Source organism: Onychostruthus taczanowskii, unplaced genomic scaffold (genome assembly GCF_017590055.1).
Source record: "Onychostruthus taczanowskii isolate IOZ18803 unplaced genomic scaffold, ASM1759005v1 scaffold10, whole genome shotgun sequence".
Classification (NCBI taxonomy): domain Eukaryota; kingdom Metazoa; phylum Chordata; class Aves; order Passeriformes; family Passeridae; genus Onychostruthus; species Onychostruthus taczanowskii.
The window spans coordinates 4122595-4142335 of NW_024496526.1; the positions used below are offsets into that span (position 1 = coordinate 4122595).

Below are 19741 nucleotides of genomic sequence, written 5' to 3' on the forward strand. Positions count from 1 at the left end.
TGAATCTAATGGTCTTTGGGGAGAACCTGCAACTCTGAGTTTCCTTGTTTTGTTTGTTGCTTTTATTCAAATGCAGGAAAGACTGAGGCTCCATGGGTAGAATTTGGCTCTCTTTGGAGATTCTACAGTAGCTGGTCTGTGCCTGTTGGTCTTAGTGTATGCAGAGCATCTATAGCTATAATTATTAGAAGAGACCTGGTTTCTGAGAAACACTGGAAAAGATACCTGGTGCCTGAGGCCAAAAACACTGTCTGGGATGACAGCCCCATCCTGTCACAGTAAATCAAGACTGTAAATCAATAAATTATAGTAAACCAATTTACTACTACCATAGTAAATCAAGACTGAAACCCACAGCAACACTAGAGCCTCCTCTGAAATCCGTTTCACAAGGTGTTCTGTGGGATTCGGACAAAGTATTCCCTCCTTCACCCTATCTTGCACCATCTTGAATTGGTCCCTATCCTTCTGCACGGCCAGGACTCCTGAGGTCAAGGGCAGACCAAGGAGCCAAGCCATGGTTGCTCCTTAATCTTTTAAATGCCAGATCCATGCCCGCTTCTGGTGTGGTTTGCCGCCAGACAGCAGCTGACACATCACACCATCTCTGATCCACCCCGAGATTTGGGAGCTGTGCTGGAGTCCTGTCTCCTACCCTGGTAAATCTGCTCCATTAATAGCTATCAAAGAGCCTGAAGTTTCCATCCGAACTTTATCTGGCTTTGCAGTGAGCTGGAGGATTAAAACCTGTCGCAGGGGAAGGGAGGGAGCAGCCGCGGCTCACCCGGAATAGCCTGACCTATGACGGCACCCACCAGCCTGGGGAGGGGAGTTGTCCTCTGAGCTCACGGGTTATTAGCAGGGAGCACAGACATGTCTGCAGTCAGCAGCACACCCCGGGCCAGCTGCTCCATCCTGCCTGGTTCAGGGAGTCCAGAGGGATTTGTTATTATGACTTGCCAGCACAGCTCTTTGATGAGGGAGCTGGGAGTAGGCTTGGGGGCCAGCATTGAGGCGCCGTCCTCTCTGCTGCTCAGATGACTTGGGGTTTGACCTCTGGGCTCTTAGTGTAGGGCAGATCTGGTTATGAGGGAGAGCATTGTGAGGAGATAACCACTGTCCTGCTGCAGCCCAGGGCTGTTGTCTCTCTGCTGCATCATAGGAGGTAAAAAAAGAGATCATTGTATGGCGGGGCTTGCCCATAGGGCCAGCAGACATGGGGCACAAGCCTTCATCTACCACATGGGGAGTAGTGTGGGAAGCAAGAATGGCTTTTTTTTTTTTTGTTTTTTTTTTTTTTTTTTTTTTTTTTTTGTGTAGCCAGGGATTCGCTTCTCACAGGCTTTCTCTTGTACCAGATTTTGTTTTCCTTGCTTTGTTTCTCTGCAGGCATCCCCAAGTCATCTGTTTCACCCACCCCTTGTCACCACTGTGGAATCACACAGGGTTTCTTCTTACTTCCTCTCTCCCCATTCAGAGCTGCTCCTCACCTGAGCTTTCCTCTTAAAGCAGGAGCTTTTTCATTAGAGATAGGCTGGGAGTTAGAGCTCTTTGCAGTGTGCATTGTTTTACAGGAATTGTGCAGAGCACCTCAGCACAGTGGAACAAGATTTTCCCAGCTGGCCAGATGATCCCAGACTAAGTGTGCATGTTCCTCAAGGGGGTGTAGAACTGGAAATTAACTCCTTGGATATGATGGAAGCAGGCATGTGGCTCCATAATGAATAGTCTGTGAGTGCTGCTCAGTGTTTTACACCAGGAAGCTCTGAGGCTGTTCTGAGTCTTTGACCCTGGTGACATACTCCAAATTCCTCCCAGTTAAATGCTCTCCTTCCCTCCCCTCCAGGCCTGAAAGCATCACATCTTTTGAATAGCCAGACAGATGCATTGCCCTGTAAAAATCTCCTTTGTATCTCCAGTAATTCTATTGATCTGCACATTGAGTGAAAAGGAAATTCTGCTTTGGAATTTACAGCTTGCATACTTTGTTATCAGTCATGGGTGCTATTGGTGTGCCTGCTCTTAGGATGCCTAGAAAGTCACCCAGAATGTGGGAAACCCCTGTTCCATAGATCTGACAGCTTGGGGGAGTGCAGCTGAACAAAATCTGGAGGAGATACCACTAGATGAGAAGGATGAGGCCATACTGAATCCTTGTCTCTTGCTGGCATGGCAGAGGAACGTGCGACCTCAGCAGCAGTGCTGCTATGGGATGTGCTCCCCTTTGCTAGAGTGGGTGGGCACAGGAGACACCTGTGTCTGGTGTACAGGACTCTGCCAGTACAAACAACATTGCTGCTTCTCTCTCCAGCAAGCTCTTGTGTGCCAAGGGCTTGTGAGGAAAAAGGGAATATTCATGCTATGTATGTCCTGCTGTGTGGACAGATTTACCAAGCACATTAGGCATTTGTGGCTGCAGTGTTTGCTGTTGGCATTTGAGCTGTAGAGAGTTGTACTCAAAAATCTGGTGGTCCTTGATTCAACTCTTTGTGACAAAGGGGACACTCTTTGTGTGTCCTTTTCCCTCCTCTTGCTGACACTGGAATACCTCAGCAATTTCCAGAGGTAAAGAGAAGCTGTTGAACAGAGGGAGAATGAAAAACAGTGATTCCCTCCTAGACATTTAATCCCAGCTTAAATAAGGGGATTTAGGAGCTGGATGCTGAATGACTGCACTGATTTTTCCCATGTTCCACTACAGTTACTGTGGTCAGGGGTGAGATGGGAATATCCATTCATGTATGAGGAAGAGAGAAACTGAGATTAGCCAAATAGGCATAACAGGTGTTCTCCACCTCAACAGTATAAAAAGCCATGAGAGTGGGCCAGTAGGTGAATGGCCAGTTGAACTAAATTATTGTTCTAGGTCACTTCAAATTGAAAATACTCTATTCTACATTGTGTTGCATGATTCTTTTCAATTTCATTTTGGGGACTAATCATGAAAGACTGATCCCTGCCTTGCAGGGGAAAAATTCTCTCTGTGTTCTTAGAAGCTGGAAGAATCTGGTTTGGGTGACTGTCGTGGCTCTCTGGCAGTCCCTCAGTCTGGGAATAGTTACTGATGGTCTGCCTGAAGACCTGGTGTCAGTAACAGGGACCTGCTTTTTTTGCCTTAATGCCCTTTTCCCCAAAAGGGAGAAACTTATAGCTGGGGTCTGTGGGAAAAGGGCTGTTCTGCTGTGCCCAGCAGAGCAAGGGGGACTCCAGCTTTCCAGTGCTTTCTGCCCCTTGGGCACTCATGCCCTTCCCAGACAGGGCTGCCTTGCTTGTTGAGGTGCTTCCTTTGTAGCTCACCTCTGGCTCACCAAAACCTCCTGTGGCTGAGGACAGGGTGGGCTTTTCTTTGGTTTCACTGTCCCTGTGAGACAAGGCTGGTTTTTTTTTTTTTTTTTTTTTTTTTTTTTTTTTTGGCAAGGTTAGGTTTTAGTTTTGATTCAGAGAGATGATATAATCAGCCTTACCAATTACAGGGTATATCCCAGTCTCCCTGCAGCTGGAGTTTCTTGGGGCATGGCAAATAGCTGCTGCCCTCCTCCACAGGTTTGCCCAGACTTCTTGTGATGGATGTACCTGCCAGCCCAGAACATGAAATGCTGTTTTGTTCCAAGCCTGGGAGCAATCCACTTAGCTGCATGGAGAGGGAACTAGGAGAGAAGGGTGATAAGAGAAGTAGTCTGATAAGGATTTTTTTACAGGCTGTGTGGAGCTGTGCTGTGCAGGGGGGTGGCAGCTGACACTCTCAGAAGTGACACTTGGACTGAGTGTCACACAGATTAATGGTGTGAGGTCCCCAGTGTCTCTCAGCAGCCAGCTCTTGCCAAACGTGTGCATAGTGAGAAAAGGTGGAAAGAAGGTGGGAGTTTCACTGCTCCAGCCACTCTCTCTCTCTGAGATCTCTGCACAGCTCTGTGTTTGAGGCCAATCCTGCGCTTCTGGGAGCAGAGCCCCACCCTGTCTGTACTAGACATGAGTGTTAGATCAGGAGAAGTGTAGCTGCACAACACAGGGCATATTAGGGATGTGGTTTGTGTCTTGCTGGTTCAGGAGATAACTGGATTGCTGTTGCCTTGTCTGCAAAAAACATTAGATCAGTGGAAGAGAAGCCTCAGCCATGCTCTTCAGTACAGCAGAATGTAAGAGGTCTGAGTTCTTACTGACTTGTAAATCTGTTTTCAAGCTATGACTATGTGGAAAAACATTCTGAAAATCTTGAGCAGAACAATAAGGGTGACTTTTTAACTTTGGCCTCAGGACCAAAAACGTGCAACTGTTTCTTTCTCTGCTTTGCTGTATCTGTGTTTGAAGTCTCCTTTCTCCTCTCTCTGCAGGTCCTTCAGAAGCTTGGTAAAGCAGATGAAACAAAAGATGAGCAGTTTGAACAGTGTGTGCAAAACTTCAACAAACAGCTGGTAAGATAATTGTCAATATGTAAACGCACCCTGGGTTTCGGTGTTAGCCTCCGAAATTAATTAAGCAGTCATCTGCTGCAGTGTGATTAAAGGCCATTAAATTAAATTAAACAGTGACATAGGCCTATTGAGGTGACCCGTAACTCGTAACTTCTCTCTTACAAGAAATGACATTGTGACTTCCAGGGTCCCTTTCATGGAATGAATGAGGCAATCATAGATCATGCTGAGGTGGAAGGGGCCCATCAGGATCCGAAGTCCAACTCCTGGTCCTGTGCAGGACACCCCAAGAGTCACACCATGTGTCTGAGAGCAGTGTCCAAACGCTTCCTGAACTCTGCCAGGCTGGTGCTGTGAGCACTTCCCTGAGGAGCCTGTCCCAGTGCCCAGCCACACTCTGAGTGAAGGACCTTTTCTTGATAACCAACCTGAATCTCCTCTGCCTCAGCTTTGTCCTGTTTCCTCAGTCCTGTCACTGGGCACGAGAGTGAAGAGATCAGTAAAAATAATAGTTGTTCTAGACCCAGTTTTAGGAAAAAAAAAATAGCTCAAGGTGGACACTTTCTTCAGTTAGCAGCTGCTTTGTAATGTAATTTTTGCTGCCCTGCTGGAAGCGGAGATACAAGAGCAACATTGTGTCCCTGAATGAAGGATAGGTTGGGAAACAGATTAGAAATAAAAAAATGAAATGGAACAAGGCAGTTTCAGTTTCCTAAGCACAGTGTAGGGCAGAAGAGAAAAAGAAAGCAAATGGTGAAAAAGGAACGTCTTTCCATGGCTAAGACCTTAATCTGACTTCTTCCCCATACTTGCACAATCACTGTGTCAGGCCTGAGTCATTATTCTTCTGCATGTCTGCCTCATCCCAATATTTTAGGGCGCAGAAATATTTCAACAGTGTAGCAATTTTCCCCCACCCTCCTACTTCCACAGCAGTAGGTTTCAATCTTCAACTGGGTGTGCTTTGTTTTACTTTTTATCTAGAACCTTCAGCCTCCCAGAACGGAAAACACAGTTACCTTGTGGATTTTGTTGGTGCTTGTTGTCTGGGGAAGCATTGCTTCTGTTTTGTGGCAGGAAGTGTGTGCCACAGCCTAGCTCAGGTGGTGCTGAAGAAATATTACTCTTTTGTGGCTTGACACATTTAGGACCTTTTTCTAGAGCTGTTAGTGGCAGCTGCATCATGTCTGTGGAGACTCAGCAGATGTGGTTGTGTCGCAAAACCAGCTGAGTAGGGATTTGCCACAGCTGAATGTAATGAAAATCCTTCAGTCTGGCTTTGACTTATGTGTAACCAGAGGTGATTGCAGATTCCTGGACACTAATGCTCGTTCTCTTGGCAGCAATAGTGGCTATTGCTCCAGAAGTTCGTGTAGCATGTCCAGCAATGATATTCTCTTGTACACAGCAGAATACATTTTAACTGCTTTCTGACAACATGACATTACCAGATGTGACTTTTTGGGTATAATTTTAAAGCAATTAAGAAATAACCTTTATAAATGAGAAATAAAAAACCCCTCAAATCCAGATTGCTAGATGTGACTCTCTGGGGTGGCTTTTTCAGTTTCCAAAGCCATAAGTTCCAGTGGTGCAGTGAGGAGCCTGTTAAAGAAGCACTGCATCTTGCATTCCTCACATCTGAATTCTTTTTCCCTGTTTTGTGGAGCAGACCATGAACTAAATTCCCCAAATAATTAATCAAAGAAGCTGGAGGCTGCTCTGCATTTGCTGCTTGAGGTCTGCTGGCTTTGCTTAGACCTTCAGTTTCCCTATTACTAAAATAAATGTAGACAGTGCCTGTTTTACAGGGCAAACCATGAGTGTGAGTTAGCTGGATTCTTAGGATATCCAGAGCTGAGGGCTAGGAGAATAAAAAATCAGCTATATATACGTATATACACACTTCTTTTTATTTTTATATGTATAAGGTGTGTGTAGCATAGTTATCTTTGAGAGTTCTATGAACTTTCATTACAAACTCTGCTCCAGTGGGGAATGGAAGTCTGGAGGGAAGCTGACCTTTTGCTGCAGGCTGGTGACAGAGCAGCACTGCTCTCTTGTGGAACTGGCTAGGGTGTGAGCAGGCAGTGACCTTGTTCACTGGCTGATTGGAGGCTCCTCTGACTCTAATGACTGTGTTGGACCACTTTGACACGTGTTTCTGTGTGTGGTCTGTTGAGGAATGGAGTGCAGGTCTAAAAAGCAATCATTTTCAACCAAGATATTTGTGGTTCTCTCAAATAGTGGTTGAGTGTACATAAGGGAGGGCATTGCACTCTCTAACTCTCTGTCCATTAGGCTCATGTAAGAGCACCTCTCTGAGGTCCCTGGATGGTATGAACTGTTTGGCTCGGATGGATTTGCTTTGTGGCAAAAGAGCTGGACACAGCCATGCAGGTGCAGGGCTTGCCTGTGTCTCCTGAAGGCTTGACAGGCAGCAGAACTGCCCCTCATTACTCCCTCATGGAGATTCTTTGGCTACTAACCTTCCCAAATAGCCATTTGAAGGTTCCCTCCTCCTTCCCTTTCCCAGTGTCACTTGTGTTCAGTCACTGGCACAAGGATCTGTCCCAGATACTGTCCTTGCTGACCTGAGAGCAGAAGTCCTCCTGTAAAGGTGCAGCTCAGCTGCTGCCTGAGGTGTGCCAGGCTTTGGCTTCTCTTGCCCTGTGCTGAAGTACTCACTGGAGGGACAGTGTGAGGCTGGTGGCAGCTCTTACCCCTGGCACTGTGTGTATTTCTGCCTGGCAGAGCTGCTGGCTTTTGATACCCTTCATGAGCTGCCACTTGTGTGGAAGTTCTGGGCTGGTTTCTGGCCTGTCACACCAAGCACACAGAGAGGGAAGCTGCTGCTTGCACAGGCTGCACCCACCTCTGCCTGCACCACGCTGTGTTGGGCACAGCCCCTGCTGCAGGGCAGGCAGTGGGGACTGCACCTTTGCTGTCACAAGTAGGATCCCATTGCAAGTCAGTAGCTCAGAGAGAGTTTCTTCCCGACAAGAACCTTTCATACCAAGCAGTTTCCATTTCAGCCCTGTGTGGCAAAACAAGCTTAACAGCCTCTCTCTGGTACCCCAGGGTGGAACTTCTCCCCCAGTTGTTCATGCTCTGTCTTAACAGTTCTAAAGCTTTGCTGAGTGGGGGCTTACCTGGAGCTGTTGTTTCAGAGCTTCTCCTCCCTGTAATTACACAGTCTGTTCTTCCAGCCCTGCATTAATCTAATCTGGAACAGGACATTACCTCCTGCCCCCTCAGATGTCAAACATCCCTGCTGGTAATCCTTCCCACTAGAACTGCAAAACCAGAGAGGTTATGTAAAGGGGTTGCTGTCTAATATTAGGATGAAATAATTCCTTTTTAAGAATGGGGAAAAAGGGTTTTAGGAAACCTGTCTATTACCAAGAAGCAGTTCTACAGAAAATCACATATTTAGCTAGGGCTTGGTTTCAAGATAAGAAAGCACAGAAAGGTATCAAACCACTTTTGTGGTTTTGTTTCACAGAGCTGTAAGTAATAGGTGGTTCATTAGGTCTTTGGGAAGAGAGAGAGGTCTTCCAGCCTTCCAATCACAGCACTTTTATTTTTAAATATCCATCTGTCCTTCATGTTGTACTTTGTTGTGTTGTAGGCTCATGGGCTTGAATTGCACTGTGATTGCAAGTGTGGCGGTGTCTGCTCAAACAAGATGGCACTAGTGTGTTTAAACATCTTCATATTGAGCCATACCTCTGTAACTTCCCTCTGTACACCTTTCAACTCTTTGATAACTGGCAAGTGGATTTGTTTTTCTGATTCCATTTGACTCTTACTGGCAAGTGGATTTGTTTTTCTGATTCCATTTGACTCTTTACCCTACTTTTTTTACTGTTTGGTTTAAGAAGCATCTTTTAAATGTTGAAAGTTTGTTTTGTATAGTACTTGACAGTTTCTAGCTGCATTGTGAGAGGTATTTTGGAGGGAGCATGGAACAGGCTCCTCAGGGAAGCCATCCCTGGAAGTATTGGGAAAACACATTTACGTGGCACTGGTTTAGTGGGCATGGTGATATTCAGTCCAAGTTTGGCCTTGGGGATCTTGGAAGTCTTTTCCAGCCTTAATGATTCTATGATTTATACAGAATTGTGGCATTACCTGACAGCTCACTGTAGGCTGCTTGAAGAAAGCAGGTGCTGCATGCATAGAGAGAAAGCAATGATCTTTTAAGTTACCCCAAAGTTTTATGGGAAAGCATTAATGCTTACAATAATTTTTAAAAAGCCTTTGTGGCAAGGGAGCTGTTTTACTGGTGGACAAGAAAAAATCTACAGAAATGCCAGAGAGGGAGCTGGACAGGAACCACAGGTAGCTAGGGAGCTGGGAAAACAGAATTCAGAGCAAAACTCTGAACACGGGTCTCTCATTGAAAATCTTTCTGCTTGCAGATCTTACAGGCTGTCAAGTCTGTTTGCTCTCTCTGTCAGGCTGAGTACTTTTAGGAGACTTAGGTAACTCTATAATGACAGGGATCTGCTGAGTTTAAACATCAGCAAGAGGTGACTGAGACCACTGCACCTGCAGGATGCAGCACCACTGGTGAGGATCCTGGAGAACACAGAAGGCTGGTTCTGCATTGCTGCAATTGCATGCTCCAGTTTTCAGCCCTGACTTGTAGGTTTTTCAGGTGGTCTATCTAAAAATATTGATATTAGACATTTAATAGTGGTGCTGGTTTTCTGCTCAGAGGATACTTTTGTCTCCATGGCTTTGGAACTGGGTATTGAGACTTGAAGAGTTCTGAGTTTGGCTTGTGTCATTTGCTGCTGTGGCAGGATTAGGGCAAGCATGGACACAATTTTAGAAGTGGCTTCTGATTTTAGATGCTACAGTTTTGAATGTTACTGCTCCAGATATTGCAGTGCCCAAGTGTGTAGGGGGCAAGTTCTGCAGAGGACCTTCCCTGCTGATAGTTTTTTAATTGTGAGTTGAAATTTAGTTATTCTTAAAAATGATACAACTGCAGAATGATAATGTATCCATTGGTGGAACTTTGCATATCTTTTGCAAAACAAGAATGCAGAAAAGAGACCACTGCACCTCACAGCCTGCTGTCATTCTTCCTCCTTCCCAGTTTGTGCCCCATTGGGGGGGCACCCCAGCATAATGAATTTTGACAGCTGAAGCCAACTCCAGAGACAGGGAACTCACAGGACATCTTCAACAGCTGCCTCAGAGCTACTGACTTCAAAAGCAGATGTTTCCCATCAGCTCTCCCCACCACTCAGGCACCTCTTGTCTCAACTGAGCTCATGCTGAGATCCTTTGTGCTCCCAGTGCAGCTGTGCTCTCTAAGCAGTGGCTAAGTCTGCCCAGCTGTTGAAGTGGCAGTGATAGCACAGCTTTGTGAGAAATCCATCTGCTTCCAGCAGCATGGCCCAAATTATTTTCCATGCCTCGAAAGTTCTGGATGAGTTCACATTTGTTCTTTTCCTACTGCCATCAGCAAAGGAAATGAGGGATTGGAAAAAGCTGGCCAGTTTTACAAACAAAGTCTTCTGGTCTGGAGAAGTATTGGGAACTGACCCAAAGAGAGTACAGGAGGAGAGGAGTTATGATTACATTTGCTGCAAAAGTCCTAGAAGTTCCTAGGACACAGAGCAAAAAAATACAAAAAATGTGATATCTTGAAGTTCTATGTGATCATAGGACCGGTGTGTAGCCTGTCTGCAAGACCAGTTTTCTTTAGTTAGAATTCCTTGAGTGCTTCTTAGACCCTCTCTTTAGCTGAGAGAATAACTGATGATCTCTTTCCGTTCGCAGTCTGAAGGCACGAGGCTGCAGAAGGACCTCCGAACTTACCTGGCTTCTGTCAAAGGTAAGGTCTGCACGAGCAGAGGTTTGTTTCCCTCTAGTGCTTACCTCCACAGTGAGATTTCTGCAGCCTTCCCCTCCCTGGTGTTTCCCCAGAGTTGCAGCTTTGTCAGGTGGGGAAGCTTTCAGAATCCCTTGGGACCAGCTGGGAATGGAGCTGTGCTTTGATGCCAAGCACGTGGTGGTGTCTTAGCAGGTGGACCTTCACTGTTCTTCTAGGGGAGGATGAACACAAAAGGCTTGATGCAATTGCACCCTTACTTCCTTTCTCCCTCCTTCCATCTCTGTGTCATCAAGGGTCAGACATTTAGTAAGGAAGAGCTCAGCATCTGTTTTAATGCTCCTGTGCCTCCATTCCTCAGGATAAAGGTTAAATTGTGAGGAACACATTATTTTCTTCTTTGTCTGAACAGTTCCCTCTTCTTTCCTAGCTATGCACGAGGCCTCCAAGAAGCTGACAGAGTGTTTGCAGGAAGTTTATGAGCCAGATTGGCCTGGGAGAGATGACACAAATAAAATAGCAGAGGTAAGACTTTGTCCAGGATGTGGAGATGTCCACACTTGCTCTGTCAGCAGAGATGAGCTTTGGAAGCTATGTCTGTGCACCACATTTCTTCAGGCATATGACTTTGCAGAAGAATTGGAGACAAACTCAGCACTATGAAGAAAGGAAGACTGGAAGGATGTGGCCAGTATTTTTGTAGGAGATTGTTGCCAGGTGCTTGTACATTACACAGAACTTATGCCCAGAGGCTGTTTGTTTCCCCTGAGTGGCTAAATGGGGACAGAAGATTCCAACAGAAACTCAGTAGGGCCAGCTGGGTGTACTGCTTATGTTCTATATAAGAGAAAGAGGCAGATAAAACTATGGCTAAAGCAGTCAGAGCAGACATTTGTGTAGCTGCCACAACCCCTCATGGCAGTGCCACCAGCTGCCTTGTTCCAGTTGTTCCCATGTTTGGCTGAGCCATGTGTCACCCCAAACTGCTGGTGTTGTCATCCCTGGCGAGGTGATGTCTGTGCAGCTTGCCCAGGTGTTTTCTGTGAGCTCAGGGCACAGCCTGTCATTTGGCAGTGTGGATCCCTGTGCCTGGGGTGGGTCCAGCTGGAGGCAGCACCCTCTGCTCTCTTGCTCAGCTGTTCTGCTGAGCAGCAGCTGTGGCAGTTCAGCTCTCTGCGTTCATTTGCTATGAGGCTGCAGGACTGGGCTTATCTGCAGCTGTCTGTGCCATTGGAGAAGCGGTGAAGGAATAGACAGGAGAGCAGAAGGAGGATTCTTTCCTTCTCCTCCATTCCCCTGCAGAAAATCTCACCTGAAATAACATCTGTATCTTGCCCAGGAAATAATGACTTCAAAGCAGATAATTCAAACAAAATCTGAACATTTCCAGGTCAATTTTTTCATTAACATGGAAACTTTGCATTAGGAAGTGCTGTTGCAGTAAATAATGGAGTTGTATTTCAGCTGGTTTGACTTGACAGTCTCTGTTGGCCTTGTTTTTTTCCTGAGCCACTGTGGTGCCCCTTGAGAGATTGAGCCTTTAGAAAATTTGAGTCAGAATGATCAAAGGGGACATGAATCCTGAGAACTAACTGTAGCTACCCTTTGGGTCTACAAGAATATTTCCAGCTTTCCACCTTCCCCTTTAATTCCTTGTTCATATTTTGCTTGTGAAAGGACAGGTGAGAGAGAAGTGTTATTCCTGCCAAATAAAAAGCGTGAAGTGGGAATTTTTCCTGGATGTTTTAGCCAAAACCCTTTGTTCAAGTGGAAAAACAGGAGAGAGGGGTAATTTTCACCTAATCCAAGGTGTTGATAGGAAATTGCTGTGCCTGAGCTAAGGTCAAGGATAAAGTGGGCACAGCTCATGGTGCATGCCTTGTCCTGCACTGGGCTGTGGAGGCAGGTGGTGTGAGGGCTGAACACTGCTAGTGTGGCTTTCTGTTGTTCATGATTCTCCAGGAAGCTGTACTGTAACAAAAACTAGAAAATGGTGCCTTGTGGTGTCAGGTGTCCCTCTTTTGTAGCTGCTGGGAGAAGGAGGCAAAACCAGCCTGACAATCACCTTCCGCTGTACAGACTTGAGTTTAACATTGCAGGGGAAAGAGTTTCAAAGGCATTTTGTCCTTGGAGAGGTCACCTGAATTAGCAGCATCAGGCTTTCTCATTTCTGCCAAGATCCTTTATCATTAGTTTTCCAAAGAATTTACTGTTTCTTAAGAGCTCTGAATGCCCAGGATTGTTTGCTGTAGCATTCACAGAGGATAACAGAAATGTGGAGCCCTGTGTTCTTAATAGTTAACTCATGACTTTTGTTTTTCAGAACAATGATCTCCTATGGACAGATTTCCATCAGAAGTTGGTGGATCAAGCACTTCTGACCATGGATACATACCTTGGCCAATTTCCAGATATTAAAGTAAGATTCTCTTGGAACTATTTGATCTAGAAAGTCACAGCAGATAACAGCTCTGAAGATCAATTTCTTATATCCCCATCTGCTTTAGGAGAATGTGTGCTCTGCTTCTCCAAGGTCTTCCTTAAAAGCAGCCAAGATCTCTGCAGCTCTGGGTTAATTTGAAAATGTCTTGTTCTGTTTCTGGGCTTAAAACAAGAGTGAAGAATCCAGGGGAAAGACGCTGAGGATAAAATATGTGTGAAACAGGAGGATCCATGAAGTTCCCTATTGCATCAGAGTGCAGGGGGGCAGTGTCAGCAATAGCTCAGAAGGCCTTGATCTCTTTTTGGTCCTTTTGTCTTATAACTTCCTTGTAAGTAGAAGGCATTGAGGAAGCAGTTAGTGGCAAATCTACTTTATGAGCAGAGGCTGGTGTGGAAGGCAGATTTCTGTGAGTCCTTGAAGTCCTGCTGTGTGTGTGCCCAGCTTTTTTCAGGGAAGGGAGAGTGCTGGATAGGTGTCTTTTTTTGGGAGAGATTGTATCCAGGGGCCTGGGTTTGAGTTCTGGCCTGTGACCTTCCTTTCCCCCACAGTTATCTCCTCTCTATTCATTTTGAGGTTATGCAGGAAATGTCTTCACCATATGGAAGCACTAGTAATGATATCACCATATGGGAACTATCAGCTTGGCTACTTTCCAGTGAAAGCAGCCCTTTCCCCAACACATGTCTCTTAAAACCTTTGTCAATATTTATTGCTTCAGGAGGGTTATGCTCTGTCAGATGGGGGCAGGTCACAGGCTTGTGAAATGAGCCCTGAACAGCAGTGTCCTTGTCTCCTGGGACTCCCTGTTTTTGCTTCATTTTTCCAGCCTCTTCTGCCCCTGGAAGTCTGGTGTGGGGAAGGGCTGTGGCTTTCCACCCTCTGGAGGCTGTAGGGCTGGTCTCTCTGGGTGTGATGCCATGGGCCTCAGTCAGAAGTGCAGCCTGTGCTGCTTCCTCAGCAGGATGCCTTACTTTGGGCTTGCTGTACACTCAGGCTTTGGCACTTTGCTTTGGTCCGAATCACATTTTACCAGTTGTCAAACATTGCTAAGTCTGTACAGAAGTATAGCTAGGTCTCACATAAGGAATTGGAGTTCTTGATATTTGCAGGCAAAAAAAAAAAAAAAGCTCCGGACTTATGTCATTTACGGACTATTGATGCCAAACACGTGGTGGCCAAACACGAGTTGGTTTTTGTTGTTGCGGTATTAGTTTTCTGGTTTTTGTTTTCCACAAAATGAATTTTTCTGCTTTTTCTGGAATTCTGGCACTACCCTGGTAAAAGAAGTTGATTTACGGAGAGAAGATGATTTTAATTTTTTTGTGAAAAGGCCTGTTTTTATTAATGGCCTAGTAATTAAAATGTGCAATGAGTTAGATCATGCATGTGCTATTTTTTTGTTACGTTCTAATGTGTTCTCCATCCATCTTTACTTGAGGGGCTATAAAAATTCCCTTGGATTTTTTGAACTTGAAAAGGGATCCACAGCAGGAATTTGAAAACAGGGCATGCTTTTAGTAAGGAATTTTTATGTGTTCAAGAAAATTATTTATCCAGTGTTGGATGTTCACCTCTGAACAAGGCCTCTCCATCTTCTCTAACTTGAAAAATGGGAATGCAAAAAGTACTTTTAACTTTCTTTTCAGGTGAGTGTCTGTACTTCTTGGAGTAGGACTCTTGTTGCATAATTTTTGATATTTCTGGGTGAGTTTTTGGTTGGTTTTGCTCAATGTGCAATAATAGTACAGGTCTCTGCAGTGAGGCCAGGGAAGGTAAACTACAGCCCAAGTTCTGAAAAGCTATTGAATTGGGGATTTTCTGTCTAGCACTAAAACTGGTGCTCTACTAGCTGTAAAACCAAACATCAGTAAAGAAGGGTGTGGAGGGCAGAAGTTTATTTGTGATGCCTTGGGTTTGTTTGTTTTTTTTTTTTTTTTTTTTTTTTTAAGGAGGCTCAAATTAAGATGGATTTGTTGCAAAGTAGTGAAGTCTGTTGGAGTTCAGCTGTTAAATTTGGGTGATGGTGGATCCCTGCAGTTATCCTGGAATCATACAAGGGAGCCTTGAGCATTCCTAAAAATCCTGTTAGCGCCATCACCAGCAGCAGTGCACGCAGTGGTTACTGCAGGAGGGCTCACACCCTGTGGTGTCTGTACCTTGCAGCATTTCCCTGTACTCCAGCAGAAACACAGGGGTGGGTATTAGAAACCTGAGAGCTGCATAAACGTGGAGGAGTGACTTTATTTGAAAGATGGGTGACATTGAATCAAACTTCCTGGTGGGGTAGCCCAGAAAACTGTAGTGGCTGTGTGGCCGTGTCAGAGGTGGGGAAACTCCAGCTGTCTTTACCAGGCTGACCTGGGGGCAAAGTGGTATCTCTTCAATCCCAGATGGGGCTGTGTTTCCTCTAGTGTGTTTGTAAGACGCATTAAGTTGCATCTCAGATTGCTGTGCTGCTGGAAGCCCCCTCCAATACCTTGTCTCCTGGCTGGCAGTGTGGAGTTGGGGAGGTGTCTTCTAGTGACCTTGACTGTGGGGTGGCTCAGCTTCTTCGTGACTCCTCTCTTGGAGCTGAGCATTTAGAGGAGAGTTTGGGTGTGCATGTGGCTGAGATCCTGCAGATCTGCTGTGACTCACCCAGAGCTGCAGCAGAGTTTGCTGGAGGAGCAGAGGAGCATGTGTGGGAGATGTGTGAGCTGCTCCAGCTGGTCTGGCAGGGATCAGCCCTGAGCGCGGTTCTGCAGCGGATCTGCAGGAGCCTGGGGAGAGGAAACCACAGCTCCCTTCCAAGGCAGGAGAGAAGGGGATTCTGCTTTTGCAAGTAAATCCCAGTGCTGATTCCTCATTCTGCACTATGTCCCTGGGTTTTGTGGTTAATTAACAATCCTCCTGGCTCTTTGCCATGCATTTTTGCTCTGTTACCCAGCCTGTCTCTGGGCTGATTACTGACGCTGGTCCAGGCTCTCTGATCTGGGGGGAAGAGTTATGGTAAGGCTGGGAAGGTGTGTGCTCCAGCCCAGATAGTCTGGGGTGTTTGCAGTGTGGGAGGCAGGGGGCAGAGGGGATGGATGGTTCCTAAAACAGGGAAACCCAGTGGGCCAGAGCCTCAACAAAGTGCAACTCTGCTGAGAGAGAGAGCCTTAGGCTCCTCAGTTCAAGAAGGATAACACAGGATCAGGCCACAAGTCTGGTACACACTCAGTTCCCTCCTTGTATTTGTTTTGGCTTTAGTCTTGTGTGTTGGTGACCCAGTGCTGCAGGTTTTCCCTTGCTTGAATGCTGGTGACAGCAGACCTCTGCCTTTGGCAGTCACTACTGTCTGCAGCTTCTGTCACAGGGTCCAAAAGGCTGTCCACGGCACGTGGACGAGTGCTTTTGCTGTGCTGGCAGCAGAAATGCCTTCTTTTGTTGAATTTAATCTCTCAGGCTTCCACACAAACTAGTGAGCTGGTTAGTTAGAGACTGGCTGCAGCCCTCAGGAAGCCCTGAAAATAATGAAGGATGTAGGATGCAGGCACACTGTGGGGCTTAGGAAGCAGTGCAGCTAAAGTTCTGAAAATACACATTACCCAGAGGTGGGGCCTGTTGGCTGGATCCCTTCACCTTCCCTTGATGGCTTCTCTCTCCTCCTGAGGTGCTCCCTCTGAAATGGTGCTTGCCACAGGTGGCTCCCAGGGCCACCTCCTGTGTGGAGGATGCAGGGAGAGTCCTTGCGTGGGCAGAGTGTGGGGTATTCTGGAAGTTGGGAGGGTTTTTTTCCTGAGAGGTTTGGAGTTTTGGCTGCTGGGGAAGATTGGTGTGACTCTTTTCTCCATCTTTCTAGTCTCGTATTGCAAAGCGAGGAAGGAAGCTTGTGGATTATGACAGTGCCAGACACCACTTTGAAGCCCTGCAAACTGCGAAGAAGAAGGATGAAACCAAAATTGCAAAGGTAAAGGAATCAGGAGGATATGCAGCCTTTCTTTCTTTTTGGGAGCTCTGCATTTGCCAACTGAGCTGCTTTTAAGTTCCCCTGTACCTCTTCACTGTGTTTTCATAGAATTCATTCATATTGGAAAGGACGTTTAAGATCATCAGGGTGTTGTGAACTGGTGAGGTTTTGCTAGGTATTTCCTTCTCATTTGTTTAGTTTTCCTGGAAGGCAGGATGGCCTCTTTTGGGTTGGTTCAGACCCACCATCATCAGTCTGCATGTCTTGGTGCCAAATGCTTGGGCATGGTTTTGTCATGTGCACAGGATCAGTAACCTCTGGCAAAAAGCCTGTGTGCCCTTGGGGAAGCAAAATCTTGCAGTGCTCCAGAAAAATGTTAGTTTATCTGCTTCTTGGGACTTTCTCCACATCCCAGAGCAGTGGTAAGAATATTTCAGTATTACTTCAAGTTGGTTGTGTTTGTGAAGCCTTCTGATGTCCTAGAAGAGATACCCTTAGGAGTGTGAGTGCATTGATGGAAATGCACTCTGTGCACACTTGGTGAATGTACTCTGTTGTCTGTTGGTTACAATTACCGATAATAAATATGGCTGAAAGCAGAAAAATAAGAGTTTTTTATGTCAGGTTTCTTTTCTGCCTCTGAATAGCTTGATCCAGGGCTTGCCCAATAGTCAAGTGAAGAATTTTATTTTTAATGAGATTTATTTTGTTTAAAAATGAAGTTTGCATTTTTTTAATGTAGCAGAAGAAAGGTAGTAGTGCTAATTTTGTTCTAGAGTAGGTGCATGGATCGAATACTGTCCCTAAAATGAGCTATGGAATCCTCTTGTACCCTAAGTGTATTTGAATCCATGTGCTTCCCTTCACTGGACAGTTCTTGACACTTTAATAGTCCAGGGCAGGGGAGACAGCTTTTGTTCTCTTCAATGTGGGCCATGACAAATTGTGACTCTTCAGAGTAGAAGCAGTACAGGAAAGAAAGACCCTGGATTTGCATCTTTTAACCAGGTTGACAAGAGTTGTCATCCTTTGCTTAGGGTTATTTCTGGTAGGGGGGAATATGAGCTATGTAAGAGATGCTGGTGTTTTTCCTGCATAAAAGAAATTAATATGCATCCCTACCCTGAGTGAAAGATGTGCGTTTAGTGGCCACACTACTTTTATTGTTAAGCTGCAAGTCTTCAGTCATCCACAGTGCACTGCATGCACTGTGATTAGCCTTGACAGACAAAAGGGGAGAGAGACTGCTGGCCCAAGTGTCATTGCATTACTCGTGTGGCAAAGCAAGTCTTGATTCTGTATGCAAGGCATGAGGCCCAGCTGGTTGTGCCTTCAGTTCAAAGCAGTAATTCATTGCGTGTGGGGTAGGAGCAGAATTTCCCTGGGGCATGTTATTTTATTGGTGCATGCCAATAGGATCTTTGCTGCAGTGGAAATGGTTTTGTAGGACTTGATCTACCCAGGTTGGTGCCTGGTGCTCTGCAGCAGAGGTTGGCTGCCTTTATCACTGCTGCACTCACTGTTGCCCCAAGATGATACAACAGGTATGGAAAAAAGTGCAGTTTGAAGAGTGAAATATTGAGAGTTAGGAGATGGTGCTCTATTAATGATTTAGCCTGTGAAAGGGTCTCTCAGGACCTGATCAAACTCTTCTTGTTAGCCAAAGTGTGCACTGGATTGGATCTTTCCACCCTCTGGAATTCAGGCCATAAGCTCACACACAGGGTAATACGTGACACATTTCACTGTCCTGATCCTGCCAAGATGGGAGCAGCAAGTCCCGGGGAGTTATGTATGTATGGCCTTCCCAAGTGGGCAGTTCTCCCTGCCCAGCCTGGGATCTGGAATTTTCAGTCACGCAGCTCTGCAGGGCTGTGGGCAGCAGCCAGGGCTCAGCGTGCACTCAGCTGCTGGAGGTAGTTCACCTCTCTGTTTCTGTGCCTGGAGTTTTGCTCCTGTGACCTTTGAAGTAGGGTTGTTCCAGTGTAAGTTACTTTGGAATGTGATGACAGACCCCTAGGAGAGAGAAATCATGTTTCTGACACAGGATACAAGTGGGAACTGACTTGATTAAGGTTTCATGGCATAGTAACAGAAACAGCAGTGTAAATACTCTTTGGCACTACATCTTTTATTCTTCTCTAATATATTGATGTTCTTTTCCCACCCAGGACCCCTGCCACTTATTGCTAAACTTACATCCTGCTATTAAAATAAATCACTGTGGACTTTCACCTGTTGCATGCAAATAATTATGATGGTTAATTAATCCTGACCTCTCTTTAAGGAGCTCCAACTTCACAGCCATGCCTTGGAGTAGGGTTGTCTATGTGCTAGGTCACTAACAACTGTATCTGTTGCTCTTACAGCTGCCTGGCTGGTCTGCAGTATCCAGCCCACATGGGAACATTAATTACTGCTAAACTTGGCATGCTTCAAAGGATTCATAACTGATCAGTCCCGGGATGTTTGTTTTTTTTCTCTCGCCTTGGTGATACTGGTTTGGCCCAGCCTCTAAATACACTCTCTGTTGTGATTTTAATTTTTTTTATCCTAAAAGATATATGTTTGTGTCTCTCTTGTTCTCTGTTTATTTGTTTTTCTTTTTTTTCCCACTCAAACATGCTCCCTCCCCCAGCCTGTTTCGCTGCTTGAGAAAGCTGCGCCTCAGTGGTGTCAAGGGAAGCTACAAGCTCACCTCGTTGCACAAACTAATCTGCTCCGAAATCAGGTGACTGCTGATCTACCTGGCTCTAACCCTGCATGCGCTATTTTGGGCTCTAGGTTGTACCCTGCCAGTAATCTCTAGGCAACGTTCACTCTAGTCCTCTCTGATAAGTGTGTCCTTGACACTCCTTAGCCACAGTGGGCATGTGGAAGTTGCTGACCAGCAAGTGAATCTGTGCCTGCCCGACTGATTTCTAGTCAGGTGTGTTAATACTGTTGTTTTCTCCCCCAAGATGAAATGTGGCTGAAGAAAGGCTGTGGAATAGAATAACTCTGAGGCAGAGGGTGATGTAGTACACAGTTCCTCCAATTACTGCTTCCATTTTGCTCTAAGAGAAGCAGTCAATTTTTATTGTTGTTTCAAAAAAAAAAAAAAA

General features: G+C 45.8%; 1 protein-coding gene across 13 annotated transcripts in view; it reads left to right on the forward strand.

Annotated features, from left to right (window-relative positions):
* The window catches only part of BIN1 (bridging integrator 1), a 91597-nt gene that overhangs the window by 32811 nt on the left and 39045 nt on the right, over positions 1–19741 (forward strand). For all 13 annotated transcript variants that reach the window (XM_041408263.1, XM_041408323.1, XM_041408282.1 and 10 more), the window contains exons 2-6: positions 4332–4412; positions 10212–10266; positions 10694–10788; positions 12587–12682; positions 16530–16637. In XM_041408263.1, coding sequence (XP_041264197.1) covers positions 4332–4412; positions 10212–10266; positions 10694–10788; positions 12587–12682; positions 16530–16637 — 435 coding nt within the window. The remainder of the gene's footprint in view (positions 1–4331; positions 4413–10211; positions 10267–10693; positions 10789–12586; positions 12683–16529; positions 16638–19741) is intronic.